Genomic DNA, 24491 nt, shown 5'->3' with positions numbered 1-24491 from the left:
GAAAGTGGTTGGTGTCCTTGATGAAGGATGGGAGACTGCATGTAATGGGTTGAAGGTGTTGATCTACGTAGGCAGAGATACGTTCTGTGGGGGCTTGGTAACCAGCTACAATGTGGCGGCCGGGATGTTTGGGTTTGTGAATTTTAGGAAGTAAGTAGAAGGCAGGAGTGCGAGGTGTCGGTCGCGTCAGGAGGTTGATGGAGTCAGGTGATAGGTTTTGTAGGGGACCTAAGGTTCTGAGGATTCCTTGAAGCTCTGCCTGGACATCAGGAATGGGATTCCCTTTGCAAACTTTGTATGTAGAGTTGTCTGAAAGCTGACGCAGTCCCTCAGCCACATACTGCCGATGATCAAGTAACACGGCCGTGGAACCCTTGTCAGCCGGAAGAATGATGATGGATTGGTCAGCTTCCAGATCACGGATAGCCTGGGCTTCGGCTGTGGTGATGTTGAGAGTAGGATTAAGGTTTTTCAAGAAAGATTGAGAGGCAAGGCTGGAAGTGAGAAATTCCTGGAAGGTTTGGAGAGGGTGATTTTGAGGAAGAGGAGGTGGGTCCCGCTGTGACGGAGGACGGAACTGTTCCAGGCAGGGTTCAATTTGGATAGTGTCTTGGGGAGTCGGATCATTAGGAGTAGGATTAGGATCATTTCTCTTCGTGACAAAGTGATATTTCCAGCCATATATTAAAAACAAAGATTCCAAGACTTACCAAGCAGGAAAGCGCCGGCAGACAGGCACAATGAACAAAACAAACAAACATACACACAGAATTACTAGCTTTCGCAACCGATGGTTGCTTCTTCAGGAAAGAGGAAAGGAGAGGGAAAGATGAAAGGATGTGGGTTTTAAGGGAGAGGGTAAGGAGTCATTCCAATCCCCTGCTTGTGTCTGTGTATGTATGGATGGATATGCGTGTGTGTGTGTGCGAGTGTACACCTGTCCTTTTTTCCCCCTAAGGTAAGTCTTTCCGCTCCCGCGATTGGAATGACTCCTTACCCTCTCCCTTAAAACCCACATCCTTTCATTTTTCCCTCTCCTTCCCTCTTTCCTGACGAAGCAACTGCCAGTTGCGAAAGCTCGTAATTCTGTGTGTGTGTTTGTGTGTTTTGTTCATGTGCCTGTCTGCCGGCGCTTTCCCGCTTGGTAAGTCTTGGAATCTTTGTTTTAATATATTTTTCCCATGTGGAAGTTTCTTTCTGTTATATATATATATATATATATATATATATATATATATATATATATATATATATATATATATATAAAATGGAATTCTGTGTGTGTGTTTGTGTGTTTTGTTCATGTGCCTGTCTGCCGGCGCTTTCCCGCTTGGTAAGTCTTGGAATCTTTGTTTTTAATATATAGATAGATAGATAGAGAGAGAGAGAGAGAGAGAGAGAGAGAGAGAGAGTGAAGGGGGGAGGGGGGGGGGACAGACTGTATACTACGTCTACTTTGCATATAGTCATACACTAACTACCATTTTTGCAACAGGATGAAAAGTCATAACTTTATGCAGTGATAATAATAATCAGATGCAAAATACATACATGGTAAAGTGCTCAAGGGCAAGCAGAATTTTATTGAAAGTGGTACATCCAGTAATTTTCTTGCTAAGAAACAACATCAAATCTAATTTGCTGTGGTTCTGGAAAAGCAGTTTTGCTTGACAAGATCTCCCTCAACTTGTCATACATATTCACCCCAGGAAAACATTAAAGATTCATCACACCAAATATCAAAAGATGTTGTTGTGATCTTCAGTCCGTAGACTAGTTTGATGCAGCTCTCCATGCTACTCTATCCTGTGCAAGCCTCTTCCTCTCTGAGGAACTGCCACAGCCTACATCCTTCTTAATCTGCTTAGTGTATTCATCTCTTGGTTTCCCTCTACAATTTTTACCCTCCACAGTTCCCTCCTATACTATGTTGGTGATCCCTCGATGCCTCAGAACATGTCCTAGTTATGTTATGCCACAAATTCCTTTTCTCCCTAATTCTATTCAGTACTTCCTCATTAGTTACATGGTCTACCCATCTAATCTTCAGCACCATTTTGTAGCACCACATTTCAAAAACTTCTATTCTCTTCTTGTTTAAACTGTTTATCATCCATGTTTCACTTTCATACATGGCTCCATTTCAAACAAATACTTTCAGAAAAGTCTCCTTGATACTTAAATCTATGCTCGATGTTAACATATGTCTCTACTTCAGAATTGCTTTCCTTGCCATTGCCAGTCTACATTTTATATCCTCTCTATTCTGGCTATCATTTGTTAATTTTGCTGACCAAATAGCAAACCTCATCTACTACTTTAAGTGACTAATTTCCTAATGGATTCCCTCAGCATCACCTTATTAAATTTGACTACATTCCATTATCTTCGTTTTGCTTCTTTCAAGACACTGTCCATTCCCATTCAACTGCTCTTCCAATTCCTTCACTGTGTCTGACAGAATTACAATGTCATTTGCAAACCTCAAAGTTTCTTGTCCCTGGGTTTTAATTCCTACTCCAAATTTTTCTTTTGTTTCCTTCACTGCTGCTCAATATACAGACTGAATAACATTGGAGATAGGCTAAAACCCTGTCTCACTTCCTTCTCAACCACTACTTACCTTTCATGCCCCTCGATCCGCTCCCTGTATTCTACCCCTGTCCCTGCCCGAAAGAGAGAATTCCAGTCAATACCGTCAAAGGCGTCCTCTAAGACTACAAATACTATAAACGTAGAATGCCTTTCCTTAACCTCTCTTCTAAGCCATAGAATCAGTAGTGCCACATGTGTCCCTACTTTTCTATGGAATCCAAACTGATCTTCCCCAAGGTCAGCTTTTACCAGCTTTTCCATTCGTCTGTGTAGGATTTGAAATAGTATTTTGCAAACTGTGACTTATTAAACTGATAGTATGGTAATTCTCATGCCTGTCAGCACATGCTTTCTTTGAAATTGGAGTTATTACAGTCTCCTTGAAGTCTGAGAGTATTTCACCTATCTCATGCATCTTGCTCACAAGATGGAAGAATGTTGTTATGACTGGCTCTCCCAAGGCTGTCAGTAATTCTAATGGAATGTTGTCTTCGCCCAGGGCCTTGTTTCGACTTAGTCCTTATACTGTTCTGTCAAATTCTTCAAGCAATAATGTATCTCCCATCTCATCTTCAACTACATCCTCTTCCATTTCCATAATATTGCTCTCCAGTCCATCGCCCCTGTATACACCTTCTATGTACTCCTTCCACCTTTCTGCTTTCCCTTCTTCACTTAGGACTGGTTTTCCATCTAAGCCCTTGATGTTAATACAAGTGGTTCTCTTTTCTCCAAAGACCTCTTTAATTTTACTGTAGACAACATCTACAATAATACAAGGTGTACATAAAGTCCAAGGAACACTTTCAATTATTTATTGCACAAGAACTAAACATGGTACAGATGTCATACGAATTGCATTTTGAAGAGAAAAACTGAAAGGTTTTTTTTTTCTTTCTTCAAACATTCAATATGCGAAAAATGAGCTATCTGGCAGATGTCAATACGTTAATCGAATTCTTGTCGTACCTGTCCCATCATGTATGCCATCACTGACTGTGTCAGTCACTTCTCCTGGAGCTCCGCTACATCACATGGTACAGGAAGTACATACACCAGATCTTTAATGTGTCCCCACAGCAAAAAAAGTCACACGGAGTGAGGTCTGGTGATTGGGAAGGCCATTTCATGAAACAGCTGTCCCCTTTTGTAGCACAGCCAATCCATTGATGCGGTAGCTCCGTGTTCAGGTACCCACAAACTTCATGATGAAAATGGTGTGGAGCCCCATCCTTCTGAAAGATGAACGGAGAGTCCGATTGCATTTGAGTCATCAGCCATTGCTGCAACATGTCCAAGTAGGAATATCCAGTGCCAGTGCTTTTGGGGAAGAAGAATGGCCCGTACAGTTTTCGACATGACAAGGCACAAAGAAATTTACCTTTGGGGAATCATGCTCAAATTCAGTGCATTCATGTGGATGCTTTGTCCCCTGGATTCGACAATTATGCCTGTTCAGTTTACCATTAGTGTGAAAAGTGGCTTCAATACTAAAAATTAAGCGATCAACAATGCCACCCCCTTCCTCGTTCATTTGTTGCAACTGCGAACAAAACTCAGAATGCTTGTCTTTGTCGGTGTCATTGAGCTTCTGCACTAGCTCCAATTTGTATGGTTTCATAGACAGCTTCTGTCGCAGGACTTTCCACACTGTCATTGGAGCCATTTCGAGTTCACGGGATGCTCCACACACTGATTTCTTTTGACTTTTTATGAACGTCTCTTGTATGCGCTCCACATTCACTTCACTCACACTGGACATCCACTTCTCTTTGCTGAGCACAAGCAACCTGTTGTAACAAATTTGTTGTGCCAGTGGTAAATGGCCTTCCTTGTTGATTGCTACTTGCCAAACTTGGTTTTAAACATCTGTAGAACAGCTACAGCACACTTGTTTTTGTCTAACTCCAACACACAGAAAGATCACTCCACACCTGAACTTGCATTGTTTGCGACTAGCACTGACTATTGGCAAATTACCAAACTATGCTGTGTTGGTATACACGAAACAAAACTTTCAGGGTTTCTCTTCAAAACGACATATATATGGTACCTGTACAGTGTTTGGTTCTTGTGCAATAAATAATCGAAAGTGTTCCCAGACTTTATGTACACACACCCTGTATATGTTTCCACATCCTTACATTTGTCCTCTAGCCATTCCTGCTTAGCTATTTTGCATTTCCTGTTGATCTCATTTCTGAGATGTTTCTATTTCTCATTGCCTGCTTCATTTACTGCATTTTTATATTTTCTCATTTCATCAATTAAATTCAATATCTCTTGTGTTGCCCAAGGATTTCTACTTGTCCTCGTCTTTTTACCTACTTGATCCTCTACCGCCTTCAGTATTTCATCTCTCAAGGCTACCCATTCTTCTTCTTCTGAATTCTTTTTCCCTGTTCTTGTAAATCGTTCCGTAATGCTCCCTCTGAAATTCTCTACAATCTCTGGTTCTTCCAGGTTATCTAGGTCCAATCTTCTAAAATTCCTGCCTTTTTGTGGTTTCTTCAGTTTTAATCTACTGTTCACAACCAATAATTATGGGCAGAGTCCACTGCCCCTGGAAATGTCTTAAAATTTAAAATCTGTTTCCTAAATCTCTGTTTTACCACTATATAATTAATCTGAAACCTTCCAGTGTCTTCAAGTCTCTTCCATGCACACAGCAATCTTCCATGATTCTTAAACCAAGTGTTAGCTATGATTAAGTTATGCTCTGTGCAAACTTCTACCAGGCAATTTCCTCTTTCATTTCTTACCCGTCAGTCCATATTCACCTGCTACTTTTCATTCTCTCCCTTCTCCTACTATCAAATTCCAGTCCCCCATGACTATTAAATTTTCATCTTTCTTAACTATCTGAATAATTTCTTTTATCTCATCACACATTTCTTCAATATCTTCATCATTTGCAGAGCTAGTTGGCACATAAACATGCACTACTGTGGTACGTGTGGGCTTCATGTCTATCTTGGCTACAATAATGCATTCACTATGCTATTCGTAGTAGCTTATCAGCATTCTTTTTTTATTATTCATTATTAAAACTACTCCTGCATTACCCCTATTTGATTTTGTATTTATAACCCTGTATTCACTTGACCAGAAATGCTGTTCCTCCTGCCACCAAACTTCACTATTTCCCACTATATCTAATTTAACCTATACAGTTCCCTTTCTAAATTTTCTAACCTACCTGCCTGATTAAGGGATCTAACATTCCACACTCCAATCCATAGAATGCTAGTTTTGTTCCTCCTGATAATGATGTCCTCCTGAGTAGTCCCACCCAGAGATCTGAATGGTGGACCATTTTATGTCCTTTATCCAAGAGGACACCATCATCATTTAACCATACAGTAAAGCTGCATGCCCTCAGCAAAAGTTATGGCTCTAGTTTCCCCTTGCTTTCAGCCATTCACAGTACCAGCACAATTTTTGCCCATTTGCCCCTGCAACTGCTGAAAAGGCTGCTGCCTATCTTCAGGAATCACATGTTTGTGTGGCCTCTCAACAGATACCCCTCCATTGTGGTTGCACCTACAGTATGGCCATCTGTATCGCTGAGGCATGCAAGCCACCCCACCAACAGCAAGGTCCATAGTTCGAGGGAGGGGGGGGGGGGGGGGGAGGGGCATATAAGTAACAAATTCCTGCACTGCTGGGCTATTTCTCATATTGGCTGTGGAGTGACCTGGTGTGCAATTACCATCAACCTTAATTTCTGATAGGTATCATGGTAGTAGGGTAGAAGAAAGGTCGACTTCACTTTATTAGGAGAAGTCTAGGAAAATGTTGCTAATCTATAATGGGGAGTGTTTACAAAACACTTGTGTGACTCATTCTTAATTACTACTGGAGTGTTTGGGTTCCCAATGAAGTCAGATGAAAGGGATACACTGAAGCAATTCAGTGTTCCATTAACATAAGATACCAAAGAAATATGGCTAATTTCTGAGTGAAGAAATATTAAATATGGTGAGTCACAAGGTTGTGTTTGGTCCACTCCTGCTCTCAATCTATGTAAATAACTTACTAGGGGCACAGGAGGACTCTTCATAAATTGAGATCTTTGGTGATTAAAATAGTATGCAGTAAAAAGCCTAAACACTTCAACAACAGATACAGCTTGGGAATAATGGAATAGGCTTACATCTGGTTCACAGCAAACAGCTTAATCCTTAAAAATATAAAGAGTCATATTATGCGCTCCACACAAATCAAAATGACTTACACAAACCAAGAGTAGATACATGGCTGCACAATGGGTGAAGTTTCATGTATGTAGTTCATAGAAATTCAGATGGATAATAAACTGACGTGACACCAGCACTTGGATAAGTTAACCAAATATCTCAGTTCTGCCAAGTTTTTCACTTAGAAACCTCTCTATCTATGTTGGCCTACAGACAGGGTTTCTAGCATACTTTCATTCAATACTATGGGTAACCTTCATGGGCGTTGCAGCTAGAGTAGAAAAGTATTTGTGCAACAGGAATATTGTGTGAAGCTGACAACCAAACATCAGCCAAAATACTCTTGAGGGATCTAGGAATTCATAAACTTACTTGTCAATACATGTACTCCATAACCTTGTTTTAGAGTGAATTTGAGATAATTTATGCAGTTTACTATCACTATACTAGAAGTGATGATAATCTCTGTATCAACTATGTATGCCATCTAGGGTTTAGAAAAAAAGTTTTATACTATGTAGCTTAAGTCTCTAACAAGTTGCCAGTAGATGTCACGCAGGAAGCTGGAAATTTCCCAAATATTAGCCACTCCTTCTACAGTTTATTAGGGATGTAAATTCCAGATAACTCTTAAAGTTTGTATGAAACATATTTTGACTTTGCCAGTGTACAGTGTTCTATTGAAAGTTACACAAATGTTTAGTGTGAAATATTTGAGATAAAAGGCAACTGAGTAGATTATCAGGTGAAGTTGTGCTTTGGATTTACCATTCCATCAATGCCGAGATCATTACAGGTGGAGCACAAGCTCTGATTAGAGAATAATGTGAAAGCAAACTGGGCAAAGAAACCATCTTAACATATGCCTTTACCCTTTGTATCTCAATAATTTGAGTAGCTAAAATTAAATTCTTCAGTGGACATGGGTTGAGGGGAAAATATAAAAATAATAATAATTTATTTCAAAGAATGAAATTTCTATTGAAACAACTGTATATTGCAGGTCTGCAACCTTGTGACATCAAGGCATTATGTTTAGGTATGAAGTATACCGTTTCAGATGTGCTACGTGATATAAAACCTCTTGAAACAATTATTGAGTTTGTTGAAACAGAGTTCAGCACCACAGTTTTCACACACAGTCTGTACATAGCCTAATCCTTTTGTCATCCCATATTGGTCAGTGACCAACTTAGTCCTCATGTATATGTTTTGGTGGAACAAACTATGAGGGGCCTTTGTGTTTCTTTGCTTGAATATCCTCTTCCACTGAGGCTCAAGATTTTTTGCAGTAAGATGGTCTTGTGTTTAGACTGCAAAGTACTTCTGCCAAATCAAATGGGATTTCTGCTAAATTCATTCTTTTCTCTGAATATCCTGTCTCTTTTTGCACACATTTGTGGAGCAATGATGAATTTCCTACAATACTGTCAAAAAATATTTTTTAAAAAAGGTAAAATGTACAGACACATCATCTCTTCTTCCTCAAGACTGTTTGGTACCTCCCCATAACACTGTCGATCAGTTCCATCCCACCCACATGCCAATTATATTCTCCAATAAACAATGGCCTGTCAGTGGAAATATATTTTTTCTGAGAGTTTTCATAGTGCTGATCCTGTAATTTAGACATTTCCATTGAAAATGTCGATGGCACAGATGCTATCTTACTATCCCTCCCACTAACTACATAAACTGCTCCGCTGATGTCAGTGAGAGAATCTACCAAATATCCATGTTTCTATTATTCTTCACAACTGATACAGTATGGAATTCACTTTCTTCCAAAAGTACCTAGCCTAAGGATCTCCTGTTGATGCAAGTACTTCAGCAAAGGAACTTATGCGTAGATATTATCAAAAAACAGATAATAATACTTATATCGCTTGCGAGATGTACTACTACTATTTGAGAAAGCTCCCATAATTAGTTCTCTGTCTCTTACAAAATCACTTTATATATACGGTGGCTGATTTTTTGCGTTTCAAAGAAAGCTGACTTCAGGCACATGTATCCTTGGAAAACAATTGACAAATACTCACAGTAGAGATACCTGGCAGAATCTCTGAGAACTTAGAAGAGGGAATGTTGGAGCACTGCAACTTTGTGAGTTTAGTTCTCTTTAGAGAGAGAGAGAGAGAGAGAGAGAGAGAGAGAGAGAGAGAGAGAGAGAGAGAGAGAGAGAGAAGACCTGCAACAAGGTGATACAATGGGTTAAGCAATTTACAGAAATCATGAAAAGCCTGAACCATTATGGTCAGACATGGATTTGAACCAACATCAGTGTTGTTTTTCTCCTAATATACATACATAAATTAATTTATAAGTAATTTGTGTCATTATCAGTGTAAGTAGATCAGCAACTTAAGGTTTCCATTACTGCAATGATGGTACATTATACAAAACACATCCCACCTACGAACTTCCCTTTTTTCATTTATGCAGGTCATAATAAACGGTTTAGTGAAATAATACAAATTCCTGCTTTCCTGAAAAGTTATCTTCACATGTCATCACAACAGTTTCCTCAGTTTCCTTTAAGTTCATTAACTCAGAATATGTAAAAGCAGTTACTTTTGGAAAAAATTGCTATAAGTTTTTTTGCATCTCTGGGAAGAGAGTCAAACTACATAGAGCGTATCTGGCTGCAAGGAGGATGTGGAATTATTTGGGTCTGGGAGTTATCATGGAATGATTGTTTTTGCTACATGTTTGTTTCGCTATATGTATTCTAACCAGAAACATTGTTGTCAGGGATCTAAATCGCATACAGACATGTGATCTTTGGTCACTTCTATGTCACTTATTTCAAAACAAGTCAGGAGTACAGAGGTAATCACTAACACTCTTCTGCTAGCAGAGGAGACTTATTAGTTATGGGTGCAGTACTGTAATTTTATATTGCAGACTTAGACTTTCATGCAGTAGTATGGTTAAACCCTTTCTTCTGCTAATGTGACTGAAAAGATAAGGCCACACTTCTTGATCTCTTACCATCAAGAGATATACAAGCATGTGAGTGTTACTTCATCTGTGAGTTAAACTGGTATAGCCACGTTTCTCTGAGAGTTGAAAAGTTCAGTATTGACTTTGAACTGATTGTATCCATGGAAGAAGATAAATTATCTTACAGAACAAAAAAAAAAAAAAAAAAAAAAAATGCTTACATTAAAATCTTTAATCTTAACAATAAACATTGCACAGAGATAGTTCCATTTTAATTATATGGCTGGCAATAACTGAATTTTATCCTGGACATGAAATGGAGGACATTCCTAATGTTTCTAACACACTCACATTGTTGAAAGTATCTACAAAATATTATCTTCAAACTGCTACACCTTATTTTTCTTGTATGTTTATCAAAACTTGATATACTTGTCACTGGCAGTGATCTATGATTCTTATGTATACAAAATAAGCTTATTTTCTCTCCACCGATTAGTGTTTTTTATTGTTTATTTTATATATTATGTATGGGCCTCGACCAAAACCCCATTGTTATCAAATCTTTCAGAGTGAATTCTCACATTTTTGACACTGGAGGGCTTGTATATTTCCATACAGTACATTTAGCAGTTTCAACAGACAAAAGAAGCACACTTCTGGTATACACTCTTTACTTCCATCTTCCGCAAAATCAGTTTCAAACTGCAATTAAAGTTAAAGGAATTGACAATTTGAGTCTGTGAAAATAATGCATTGCATATCTCAGTCCACGGTGCTTTCAGGAATCACAATACCAGAAGTCAATATTTCATAATACTTCTCATCAACACAAACTACAGGCTTTAGGGATAATTTGTTTTAACAACAGTAATAATATGACAATAGTCTCTTGCAGCTGAAACATCAACTTTGTAAAACCTCTAATTTACACAAAACTACAGAATAACTGAAACACTCAAATTATAGACATCAGAAACTTGGTATCACAAACAACACGTCAACATCACAGTAAACGCTAAAAAGGCCTCAAGAAATGTAATTTTAAATAAAACATACCAGTGGTTCACTACTCTTCACAAGTTGTACTATCTTAATGGTTTCTTCATCCTCATCAACCTCCAATGGAATTTCCGGAAGACGAGGGAAATAGTCCTTTTGGGCCACAGCATCATGTGCACATAACAAACCCTGAAAAAACATAATTTCTTTTTAATAAAGGAATTCCCATGACTCTTTTAAGTGGCTTTAGGAGTTAACCACATACACCAAGATGCTATCTCATGAACTATATGCCTAGTTCCCTATGATAATTTTGGTTCTTTGTTACATCTATACAATTTAATATGCTCCAGTTTTCTTTCTCAGTGAGTTGGAACTAGTATAAAGTTCTTGGGTTTTAGGCCAAGTGAGTTCATTAAAATGGCACAATGTGTGTCACTCCCATCATCTTCTGTCAAAGTGTTGAGACTGCATTTTGATTAGCCTATGTATGCACTGCACTGTGGTGGGCAGACCTTTCCATCGCCACAGGGTGGGTGGGGATGGGTGAGAATCCATGCCATAGTCCCAGGGTAGACAATCAAACTCCACCTCATACGCATTATGGATGTCTCTCATATAGGAGTGCTCACAGTGTATTGTGGCCAGTAATGAGTCCCAACCACAACTTAGTAACATAGTTGGTACCCATCATCTCTGTTTATGTTGTCCCAATGTCTACTCACCCTGCAGAGCAGTCTCATCCATTCAAAATCAAACACATGGCTTTGTTCCAAGGTGTGTTCAACGACTCCTGATTTGTCGTTGTGCTCCAGGTAAATACAACAGGCACACTTCCAGTTGCATTGCTGAATGCAGCCTTGTGTCTGCCCACTGTACAACATGTGACTCTCTCACAATGAATGCTATAGATGCCAGGTGTGCACAGTCCCACCAAATCCTTAACTGACCCAACTAGATCACTAATCACCTGCCGTGGTTGGTAGATTGTTTTAAGATATTTCTTAAGCGTCTTTTTGAACTTTGCTGTGGGTGGTCATAGAAATAGCAAAAACATCAGTTGCTCGTCCTAGTTCCATGTTATAATACTAACACAGGAAGAGATCAAATAACATACAAAGAGGAAAATAACACAGGACTGACTAACCATACTGGGACCAAGTGTGGCCTTTCCCCCACCCCCACTCACCACACTGGAGCACCTATATAAGAATAACCAAGATATTTTCTTGACACTTACCAGAAGATGTGGGGGTGACATTCATCAAAGCAGTAAACCATTTCAATGAACTCACTAGGTTGGAAACTCAAGAGCTTTATGCTATTTAAAGCTAAGTAAATGCGAATCGCAGATCCTTGAAAAAGATATTAAGGGGCACTACATGAACAATGAAATCTCTTTGTGCCCAGGTAGATTACAATGCAATGCTTTCACAATATACATCAATAAAGTGCCAATCTGACTTCCTTTGCACTTAATATTTGCCACTACTCTGACTGTAGAGAAGAATGCCAACATTTTTTTAATCATCCTCGTACATGACAATTTTCTGGAGTATTTCAAAAAAAAATCAAAGAAATATTTACCCCAAGAAATTGCCACTGAGATTTATTCTGTAAAGTTAATAGCTAAACATCATACAAAAGTCTCTTCTTATAACTATTTCAAAAATATTACTGTAAACTGTAGACTAGACATAAATACCAATTCCAGATGAACTGGACCACCCACAACCAAACAACAACACATAAGATAAACTTTCACACCTCACCTAAAGTTCAAAGCAGAGTGACGTAAAATGTAGACATAGCCATAGATACAGAAAAACTTGGTTGCTAATGAAAAACAGCACAGAGAATTGCTTTTTGCTTCCAAATCATTTGATTTGGGCAATGTTACCCATCTTCAGATGGGCTGACAGTCCCTTTATAATAGGTTACTTTGTAACTATAGCATATGATCTGAACATGGATGACATTGCCTGAAACAGGTAACTTGGAAAAAGCAGTGATCTGCAGACTGAAAAAAATTAGGCAGTTTCGTACAACGAAGGACTCTGGATACTCCCTGATGCCAACTACACCCAGTTTTGAGAAGAATAGTGAATCCTCAAAATTATGAAACAAAATTAAATGCTAACTTCCTACAAACTATTTTAACATAAAATTTCTCTGTCATAAATTTGTTGACACAATCGTGTCTAATATTCCTTCTAAAACACCTCTCATAATGTGTAGATAGTTGATTTCCTATTTCAAGAGGCTGCAGGCACACAAAAATGCCACACAAGTACTAACGTACAACCAGTATTTGACTAATTCAAAAGTTGATCTGCAAAATCAAAGATTTCAATCAATGTTGACACACACTTTAAGTGTACAAAGCATTTAACATTATGAAAGACCATCTAGGTGGGTAATGTTGAAAAGGTACAAACTTCTGTTACACAGGTATCTACACCACATTGTTATTCATTAACAGTTCTAGAAGAATAATTTGTAGTTTTCATTTTGAATCTTGATTGACTTTAATCATACGCAATATGATAAATAATAATAATGGCGTGTGACGTGGGCCTCCCGTCGGGTTGACCGCTCGCCTGGTGCAAGTCTTTCGAGTTGATGCCAATTTGGCGACTTGCACATTGATGGGGATGAAATAATGATGATTAGGACAACAAAACATCCAGTCCCTGAGCGGAGAAAATCTCCGACCCAGCCAGGAATCAAACCCGGGCCCTTAGGATTGACAGTCTGTTGCACTGACCACTCAGCTACCGGGGGCGGGCCACAATATGAGTTATTACAGTGGCTTTTATACCATTTTCCAGCCATCGTGGCACATTCTATCCAACGTGGCACATTCTATCCAAACACAAACATGTAGAGCTCATATCTCAATCCATTACCTTTACATCACTTCTTGTCCCATGAAAGTAAGTCCCAATCAAAGTATTTTCCATTGGGAAACAAAGGGACAGGAAGGGTGGAGGGGGAGTATATGGATGGCAGTGGAGGAGGCAACGGGGAGTGGGAGAGGAAGAAGATGATTGCAGGGTGTTCATCAGTTAAGTTAGTTTTATCTGTTAGTTCCTTCACATCACTGGGTAAGTATGCCACTCTAAAGGATAGTGTAAATCATTTTAGTTCTAGTATTACATTTAATAATATTACCGTCGATTCTGAACAGTGTTTAATGGCAAACAACAATCTTTGTATGGGAGTATATGTATTGTGAGACTATCGTCAGTATTTTCAACTGTTTAAAGTGGAGTGTACAAGAGGTTCTAGTGTGGACACTACTTGTTACGATTACTACATGCTTCTATGTAACAGAAGATGTAGAGTTCCCCTCACAATATGATGCCACAAAACAATAGTGAATGTGAATGGGGAAAATATCAGGTGCATTCAATAAGTAATGCAACACATTTCTTTCTCAGGCAATTTCGGCTGAAAAACTGTGGAATTTGTTGTGGGACATTATGGAATATTCAAGCTTCAACCCCTAGAGTTTCATGAAGTTCCAATATGTGGCGCTATATATAGCCTTCAAAATGGTATCTGTAACAGAGGTGCATTCCAAGAAGAAATCTGTCGTAGAGTTTCTTTTGGTGGAAAACCAGAGCATCACAAACATTCAAAGGCACTTGCAGAATGCCTACGGAGACATGGAAGTGAACAAAAGCACAGTGAGCGGTTGGTGGAGTTGTCTGTTATTATCACAGCACCAAAGTCACACAAACCTGTCCAATCTCTCAGGTGCCAACTGGCCACACACAGCCGTGACTCCTGGAGTGTTGGAGTGTGCGGACACTCTCATTTGAGGTGATCGATGGGTCACAATTAAACACATCGCCGCACAACTGTATGTCTCTGTTGGTAATGCTGACGCTCTGTCCACCAGTTGGGGTACTCTAAAGTGAATGAATTGTGAATTGTGTGAATTGTGTTTTATTCATCTCATGACGTACATTTGCAATCCATTTGGTTTGCGTACAGGAGACATGTCAAAAATTTATAAAACAATTACAATGATTTTTACATTAATTAATGATAGCACTATAATAAATAACAACACTATAAGGATATTTCTTGGAACATGTAACACATTGTACCCAGCTCAAATTTCCAGATTGTCCTGCATGAATTCATCCACTGAGTAATAACACTTCATTGTCAGTACCTCATATAGCTTTCTTTTAAGTGAACCTAAATTCATCTGCATCAACTTGTTCCCTTTTAATTTATTAAAAATTTTCATTCCCATGTATTGAGGTCCCTGGGCAAACAGTCTGAGGCGGTGGGTGGGGAGCATAAAATTTTCTTTGTTTCTGGTATCATGTGAATGGACAAAATGGTTTCCCTCAAATAAGTCGCGTCTGGAGTACAAAAATATAATAATCTCATATATGTATAAGGATGGCAGAGTTAATATTTTGAGTTTCCTAAATAATGGTCGACATGGTTCTTTGTGATTGGCAGTGCACATATTTCGTATGATTTTTTTCTGTATTTTTAGTATCCGCACTATGTTTGTCGAGTTACCCCAAAAAACAATACCATACCTAATAATGGATTCAAAGTAGCTTGTATATGCTACTTTCCGCGTGTCAATGTCCGTTGCAGTTGATAATATTTGCATTGCAAATGCAAAGCTGCTCAATTTGTTTGCAAGGTATTCAATGTGTGCCTGCCACCTCAAATTTTCATCTACTTTTAGACCTAAGAATTTGACTGAGTCAACTTCTTCTATAACTTGGTTGTTGTGTACAATCTTAATTTGCTCACATTTTGACTGTTTGGTTTTGAACTGCATCACGTGAGTCTTAGATATGTTTAGATTCAGCCCATTTAGCTGAAACCAAGTTTCTAAGGTACTGAGGGTACTGATCACAGATTTGAGAATTTTTTCTGAATCCTGATCTTCAACTAAGACAGAAGTATCATCTGCGAACAGAACTGATGGGGAGCTGATATTTAATGGTAAGTCATTAACATAAAAGAGAAATAGGACTGGGCCTAATATGGAGCCTTGTGGAACACCCTGAGTAATTTTTTTCCAGTCAGAAAAATAATATGCGCCATTTGAAGAAATGCTAACTCTTTGCTTTCTGTTGGATAAGTAGGATTTAAGCCATTGTAGGGCACTGCCGCCAATGCCATACTTTTCAAGTTTGTAAACAAGCAATGCGTGGTTTACGGAATCGAATGCCTTTGTGAGGTCGCAGAAAATTCCTGCCACCTTATTTCTCTTGTCTAATGACGTACTTATTTTCTCAATGAAACTGTTAACTGCATCTACGGTGTTTTTCCCTTGCTGAAAACCAAATTGATTGTTTAGAATAACAGAATATTTTGCAATGAAGTTTTGGATTTGAGCAACAGCAAGTTTTTCAAATATTTTAGATAGAACTGGGAGAATTGAGATAGGACGATAATTTCCCATGATCTCTCTTGATCCCTTCTTGAAGAGTGGTTTGACTGCTTTCCTCACCAACTACCAGACAACCATAAAGAGCAACAAAGAACCATCTCTGCGGAATTGCTTGTGCATTACGTGGATGATTGAGACAATTTCTTGTCGAATGTCATCACATGACACATTGGTTCATCACTTCCAACAGGACATAAAATGGCAATCCATGGAGTGGTGCCACACCAAATCTCCTCACAAGGAATAGTTCAAAGCCACATCCTCAGCCAGTAAAGTCATGGCGAGGGTTTCTGGGATTCTGAAGGGGTTATTCTGTTTGATGTCCTCCCTCAAGGTGCAATGATACTGTGAAGTATACTGTGCTACCCTCAGAAAATTGAAGAAAAGACTTCAGCGAGTTTGTTGTCGCAAAAATGGAAATGAACTTCTCCTTCTCCATGACAATACAAGATCTCACAGAAGTCTGTGCACCCATGAGCAGCTCACAAAACTTCACCTACAGCCTGGACCTCTTACCTTCCAACTTCCATCTATTTGGCCCAATGAAGGATGTACTTGATAGTAGGCAGTACATAGATGATGGGGAGGTTTGACGTCAACCGATAGAGTGGTACCAAGCAGGCACACAGGTCCTCACAGTAACGTGGAGTAAGGTTGTCGCACTGAACGGAAATTATGTTGATAAACATGGCTTTCTTGCCAAAAGAGTGGGAAATGATATGGTATTTTGGAATCCTGAATAAAATCAATCTGGTTTAAAAAGAGTTCCCTTACTTATTGACATTTTCACCTCCAAAGTAGCCACTGCCCGTAAAGCAAAATCTGTAGAGCTTACAGAGTCAAAAATGTCTGTAATAAATTCCCAGCTTCTACATATATAAAACCATGAGAATTTACTACGCTCTGTTTCATTTATTGAGTTTCCCTCAATTATTTACAGTAGTGTGGTTTGTTCTTGTGCAGCAAAGAACTGCATTTATTGTTGTTTTTTTTTTTATGAAGACAATGGAGATCTGTTTGTAAAGGACCATTTAATACTTTTCTCAGCAACAATAGGTTAACTGTGTATGAATTTATACAGTATAACATAAGAAATTTATTTACATTGTTTTGAATTACGAACTGACACATCAGCTGTATACAATTCAGCATCTTTGTATACTCTCTCTTGTGACTTGCCACTTCCAAATTTTATCATTTAACATGTAATGGTGATTAGTTATAAATATATGGCTCTCAGATCTGACACACATCACACATAATTCTGCAATTATGTCATTGGAGCAACTGCTCAATACTGTTATGTAGTTGCTACTGGCTTTGGCTCGTAACTAGCCCCTAGTAATGCATTGTGATTATACAAACTGTAAATGGACATTCTGGAGCATGGGCATACAAAAAGCAGCAAGAGCCTGGTATCCATGCTTCCTGCCAGCAGCAACCTCTTGATGACATCAAGCAGGTGTTACAAAGAAATGTGGTATAATTTATACAACGGTATCTGGTGACAGACCTGAAAGTTGTGCATTCAATGGATCTGCCAGGACAATTTCAAGTGCTAGATTAGATATGGGACTTTACATGTGGTTTGTTTGTTTATTTTAATGATCTATTCCCTTGAGCTGGTTGTGTAAATTCTGCGATTCATGCCTACAGTATGCTTAACAAATTCAGATTTGTCTTGTTTCTGTAATCAAAGAACTGTCATACGATCACTTAAACTATTATTGATATCTCTGAGCATTTTGGCTATGTATTTCATGTCACGAATCCTTTATGGCAAAGCATTTAAGAAAGTTAATATTTTTTCCAAGGGTATTTGTAAACCTCCATTTTTAATTCTTTTTCTGATTCAGTTATTCTCCATTTTGTATGAACTTCCTGAGGTTTTTAACAGATTCTGTTCAGTTTGTATACCTGTATATTTCCCAAGTTTACATTTTGTAGCACTGGGGCTGATGAATTTTGTTGGTAACTATATACTCACTTGGTTACATCACAGTTTACTTTTCTGCACGAGAGCAGGAATCTGATTTCATCGATATGTCGCTGGAAACATAATGTAGATACTTTTTAGAATTCTGTCACCTTTTTTTCCCAAAATAAATCAAATCTTTTCTGCAAACTCTCCTTGGCTTTGAAAGAACACAGCCCTAAGCTAAAGTGTTTACTTACTGTCAACTTGTTGGGAAGTGTTTCTATCTTGCTCTCTTCTGTGTCCAGTAATCTACTTGTCTGTAGACATAATTCTCATTTAAGCAACTGATTTCATAGTATTACCTACACAGTTTATTAGGTCCTCTGCTCAGCTATAAGACTTTTGTGTTTCTGTTTTAAGCTGATTTTTTTCCAATAAAGAATGAGTTGCAAAATTGTGTTTTAGACTTTTCTTTAGGAACTTTAGTTCCTCTGTCCAACTGCATCACATTTGACACTAGCTAATTCCCTCACTTGTGCTTTTATAAATCTAAGCTCAAGCTTAAGAATTTCTACTGTAGCTTTACTTTATCATATCCACCATTAGCATCCAAATCAAACAGATCAATGACCACTGAAAACCTGGCTTTGTAGTGTGTCAGTTTACACAGTTATGGGGTTCGGAAGTGTCATTTGCAGCAGCGACAGTATTTGGTTTCTATACAGTGTTTAGATTACTAATTTTGTCATTTGCTACCAGTTCTTTAGATTATTCCACTGCTTGATTATTAATATGTCCAGCAGAACATGCAGAGGAATTAGCTGCACTCTGAAAAATAACTAGTAGTTTCACTGGCCATAGTCAACAAACTTCACGCTGCTGCCTTTGGCTGCTAGCCTCACACCTCTGGGATACCCGTCTGGCATCGCAGATGCCTTATGCACAATCTGACTTCCCAGAGGCTGCCTAGCCTATTTATGTACTTGACCTTGCTGCTTTACCTTCACCCAAAAGTTAATGGTGGATAGTGATGGGGCTGCAGATATCTGGGCAGAATACAAGTGCAGGTACTGGCTGAATGTCTTTCACTGTTTGCCTGAACAACTGCTACTGATTAGGCAGCTAAGCCACATCATGTGATGGATCTCTGGCAACTTTCCAGCAAAATCCAGATTTTCATTAAGACACACATTGCTTTTTACCAGGTGCTCCAGTGTTAGGCAAGTGATGGATCTCCTTTGTAAATAACTCCATTTTGGCAAGAAAGATCAGTGAAGGCTACATATCACATCCAAAGGTCCCATTTGAGATGTGAAGGAGGCACTATCAGCAGCTGTTGATTACAATGCAAGCAACTGGCTGCATTTGCTGCCTGTTATCTGAGTTCTGAGAAAAGCTTTAGCTAACTTTGACGGCTTTCTGAAGATGAAGATGGTTATCTTGACTTGGTAGTTGGAAGCAAAGCTGGTAATTTATAGCAGCTAAAATCAACTCATATCATCTAATTTGGAGACGTGCAGAAGTCCTAAATTAGAGGTTCTGTTGACTGTCTGACCATCTCAAGCGCAGATTTCTTGATCCGCTCTATCAAATGGAGAAGCTTAGAATCTGTTAGATGACAAAAATCTCCTCTGAAAAATCAAAATGGATTCTGTAAACAGAAGTCTTGCAAAATGCAGCTTACTCCATCCATCCATCCATAAACTCTAGAGCACCACAGACAAAGGTGCCCAGGTTGATGCTGTATTCATTGGTGTCTGGAAGGCACCTGATCAAGCTCCACGTTGTCATTTTGCATAATAAATACAAGTTTGCTGAGTATTGGACCAAATTTGCGACATCCAGCCAACAGAACTCAATTAACTATTTTTTATGGGCAGAATCAACAGATGTAAAGTTAATTTAGGAGCACCCCAAATGAATGTCGTACAGCCATTACTGTTTACAAAATACAGAAATGTTCCGTTGGTTAATGTCAGAAGCTCCATGACACTGTTCACAATGTTGTTGCCTATATGAAGACTGTAGTGAAATGCAGGAAGACCAGCAGAAGATCGATGACTGGTGCAGAGACTGGCTATTGATCCTTAATTTAAATAAATGTAACATATTGTGCTTAAACAGAGGAAGAGAGCTATTAATATTTGATTACACTACTGGTGATACATCACAGGAAACAATAACAGTCATAAATACCTAGTTGCAGCCATTAAGAATGACATGAACGAAGTGGAATGACCAGATAAAATTGATTGTAAGAAAAGTAGATAACAGATTGATATTCATTGGGGGAAGCTTACAGAAGTGTAATTCATCCATGAAGGAAGTGGATTACAAAACACTTGTAAGACTGATTCTTGGGTATTGCTTACCACCACTCAGGGACCCTTACCAAGTTGGATTAAGATATTGAGAAGCTATTTGAGCCTGTGTGCAAGAGCATTACTGAGATACTCAACAAACCTTCGCAGGAAATACTACAAGATATGTGCATCATAGAGATGTTTACTGTTGAATTCCAAGAGAGTGTGTTCCAAAAGGAGTCAGTCACTACTTCCTTTCTTTTATGGCTCACAAAATGATCACAACAAGAAAATCACAGGAATTAGAGCTCATATGGATGTTTATTGATAGTAGTTGTTCCTACCCACCATATGCACATGGAACAGGGTAGGATGAAGTTAAAATGATAAAAGAAGTATCCTCTGCCTCACACTGTGGCTCGTGGGGTATAGACACAGATGTACAACAGGTAAAGCATGCACTACTTTCCTGATTAGCATACTATCAATGAAATGCATGATTGATTTTTAAGCTGTAAAAACCCCTCTGTGAGCCAAATAAGGTTTACATTTAGTACAAGTATATTACACAGCAAAAAGTGGGACCAGTATTAGCTTCAAAGGGAAATACATATCACACATTAAGAAAGGAAAGTAAAGTCTAATATCAGATAACTGCTGAAGCCCTCAGGGTAAGGACTCAAATGTACTCTCACTGATTATTGATAATAAAATGCAAACAATACTTAGAATGTACAGCTGCTTCAAATCAGAAGTAACAGTGATGTGATCTTATATCACTCATGGAATAAACACAACATAGTATGGACAGCAGTGGCAGTGGACCTGTAGAATTCAGTACTGTTTAAAAGAGATAAATATAGAGGCAGAATGAGAGATGATCATCTGGGTAAAGATAAGCATTCAGGCAGAAACAAAAATAGTGACAATAGTTCTACTATTCACCCATATCAGGTATTCTTTTAATGTGAGGGAAATGTATCACATGTGTTATACAAATGTTCCAACTTCTTAATTCAGCTCAGTGTGAAAATAATCAGTGACCCCAAGGCTATTATAACATCACTGTTCATTAGCGCTGAATAAAAAATTAAGAAATGTACGGACGTATTTTTGCTTAACAAGGATATCAAAGAAACAGAAACTACTTGTGCATGCAACATTCCACTATCAGAAGAAGAATGTCAGAAGAAGAATGTCAGAAGAAGAATGTCAGAAGAAGAATGTCAGGAACCTGAAGTGTAAATTATGAAAATTTGCAAGCCACATCCTACATATACAGAAAATTGTGAGGAAGAGGAACAATTCAGTAACGATACTGAGAAAATACTAAGATAGAGACGATTACACAACAAATTCAAACAAAATCGAATCCTTCCTTAACAAATAAAACTTGACACTGGTGGCCTCAGCTGCCTGAGACTGCAGTTGTGCTTTTTCTTTGTGTGTGTGTGTGGGGGGGGTCTAACATGAGAAATGTAAGGACAGTTCCAACTTACATCTTCCATAATAGCCATGATGGATTTATGCCAAGCATCTTTATACATATCATCTGCAAAGGTACAATATTTACTCTACACTATTAGGTGACTTGAAGATGGCAAAACAGCTGTATTTATTGACAGTGATATTTGTTAAATTATTTAAGATCCATTTCAATGAGCTGTTTATTGCTTGGCTGTTTCGGCATCAAGAACCACATAAAACACACCAATACAGTGACTACATAAGAGTACTAGATAGAATTATTTCTGTGAAATGACTAAGACCTTACTGTAACAATTAAGGGGTAGTAATATAATGAGATTTTCCACTGTCTTTTCATTATAACTTCCTTCGTTCAAGAAAAAAAAAAGTACAAAAAAATTCATCTTGATTTGAACTCAACAGTTTCATTCATAAATAAAAATACTAAACTACCCATCACTGAATTCCTCTCCAGTTTACACTGTGAGAATTATGGAGCCCTATGCCAACTACTGCAGTAATTTACAGTACACGCAGCTTGATTGACATAACCTATGAGTCAGTCACATGATTAAATGGTTAGAGTTAAGTACTGCTTTTCTGTAAGTCCCAGATTATGCATAACCTTCCACTATTACTTTAAACAACAGAAAATTCACGATGGAATGACAACAATATGGAGAGGATAGATTGCTACTCACCACATAGAGGTGGTGCTGAGTCGCATGTGCATTAATATATATATATATATATATATATATATATATATATATATATATATATATATATATATTATTAAAAACAAAGATTCCAAGACTTACCAAGCGGGAAAGCGCCGGCAGACAGGCACATGAACAAAACACACAAACAGAATTACTAGCTTTCGCAACCGATGGTTGCTTCTTCAGGAAGGAGAGGGAAAGACGAAAGGATGTGGGTTTTAAGGGAGAGGGTAAGGGGTCATTCCAATCCCGGGAGCGGAAAGACTTCCCTTAGGGGAAAAATAGGACAGGTGTACACTCGCGCACACACACACATATCCATCTGCACATACACAGACACAAGCAGACATATTTAAAGGCCTTACAGAGGTTACAGCTAAATTTGTAGATTACATGGCTGCTTTCACAGTTAGCTCTGCTTTTGATGGGCTATGGGATGCCCATGTCAAAATTGGAGCAGGAGATGTAAGGGACAGGTCTTGCACCTACATCTATTGCAGGGATATGAGCCATGAGGAAAGGGGTTGGAGCAGGAATGGGATAGGGACACAAAAGGACACTGCATAGGTTGCTCCAGTCCTTGGTAGTTTTAGTTTACAACACCTCCTTGGTGGTCTTTCAGTGTGTATGTGGAGGATGGTAAGTGACTGGAGAGACAAGGCATTGGAGATCTGTTCCTGGAAAAGGATGGGAGATAATTTAAGTCAGTTAAGACCTGAGTGATACCCTTGGCATATTTAGAGAGGGTTTGCTGGTCACTACAGATGCAATGACCATGGGTGCCTGCACTGTATGAAAGGAATTTCTAAGTACAAAATGGGTGGCACCTGTCAAGGCACAGGTATCGTTCGTGACTGGTAGGTTTGATGTGAACAGAAGTTCTGATGCAGCCTTCTTGAAGGTGGAGTTCGACATCGAAGAATGTCGCTTGCTGAGCTCAGGACGACCAGGTGAAGCAAATGGGGGAGAAGATGTTAAGGTTCTGCAGGAAAGTTAGTATGGTGTCCTCAGCCTTGGTTCAGATCACGAAGATGTCATCAATACATCTAACCCAGTTGAGGGGTTTGGGATTCTGGGTGGTTAGTAAGGATTCCTCTAAATGGCTCTTGACTAGGTTAGAAGGATTCCTCTAAATGGCTCTTGACTAGGTTAGCACTGGATGGTGCCATGCACAAACCCATTTGGGAAGTAATTGTGTGAGCAGATGTAGTCCGACATGGTGACCAAGAAGGAAGTTGTAGGTTTGGAGGCAGTCAGGTGTTGGCAAAGGTAGTGTTCAATGGCAGCAAGGCCATGAGTATTGAAATATTAAGGACTGCCAAGGAGGAGGTGACCATGAGAAAAAGGTTTAATAACCAACAACGGGGTAACATTCTACAAGATGAAGCATAAAGAGCCCAAAGTTTGAGTGTGGCAGTCTAGCTGGAAAGTATGAAAAAGGAAAACATGTAAGGCTAAATCTACATATAATGTTGGTCACTGAAGTGAAATGGAAAGATGATTATTTCTAGTCACTGACCTGTTAGTATGAAGGACACATTTGAAATTGTACAATCACAATAAAAATATAGCTCTTACAAAGTAGACACTACGCCATAATTGTGTGTTCAGCACCTACTGTCATATTCTTTTAGATTTTGTTTACTCTTTCATGAGCAGTGTATATTGACAGCATTTGTAATAAATTTCAGCTATTTTCAAGTTTGTTTGTGATCACAACCTCAAAAACTCTTAAGTTTAGAGACACTGAGTCTCTTAACATTCTCAGTTTACAAATAGCATCAAGGAACTGGCAAATTTTATCCCATGTTTTACTCTTATTACAAAAGAAATCATTTTGTTGGTGTTAATCACTGTTCATAAAGAGACCTCATCTTTGTAACATTCCAGATCCAGAAGTTA

At 38.6% G+C, this 24491-nt stretch overlaps 1 protein-coding gene across 36 annotated transcripts in view; it reads right to left on the bottom strand.

Annotated features, from left to right (window-relative positions):
- Positions 1 to 24491, bottom strand: part of LOC126267255 (MAGUK p55 subfamily member 7) — a 245502-nt gene that overhangs the window by 194068 nt on the left and 26943 nt on the right. For all 36 annotated transcript variants that reach the window (XM_049972298.1, XM_049972316.1, XM_049972323.1 and 33 more), the window contains one exon: positions 10800 to 10931. In XM_049972298.1, coding sequence (XP_049828255.1) covers positions 10800 to 10931 — 132 coding nt within the window. The remainder of the gene's footprint in view (positions 1 to 10799; positions 10932 to 24491) is intronic.

The sequence above is a fragment of the Schistocerca gregaria genome, chromosome 4 (genome assembly GCF_023897955.1).
Source record: "Schistocerca gregaria isolate iqSchGreg1 chromosome 4, iqSchGreg1.2, whole genome shotgun sequence".
Classification (NCBI taxonomy): Eukaryota; Metazoa; Arthropoda; class Insecta; order Orthoptera; family Acrididae; genus Schistocerca; species Schistocerca gregaria.
The sequence above is the reverse complement of the archived record's forward strand: the minus strand, read 5'-3'. Positions and strand labels throughout refer to the sequence as shown.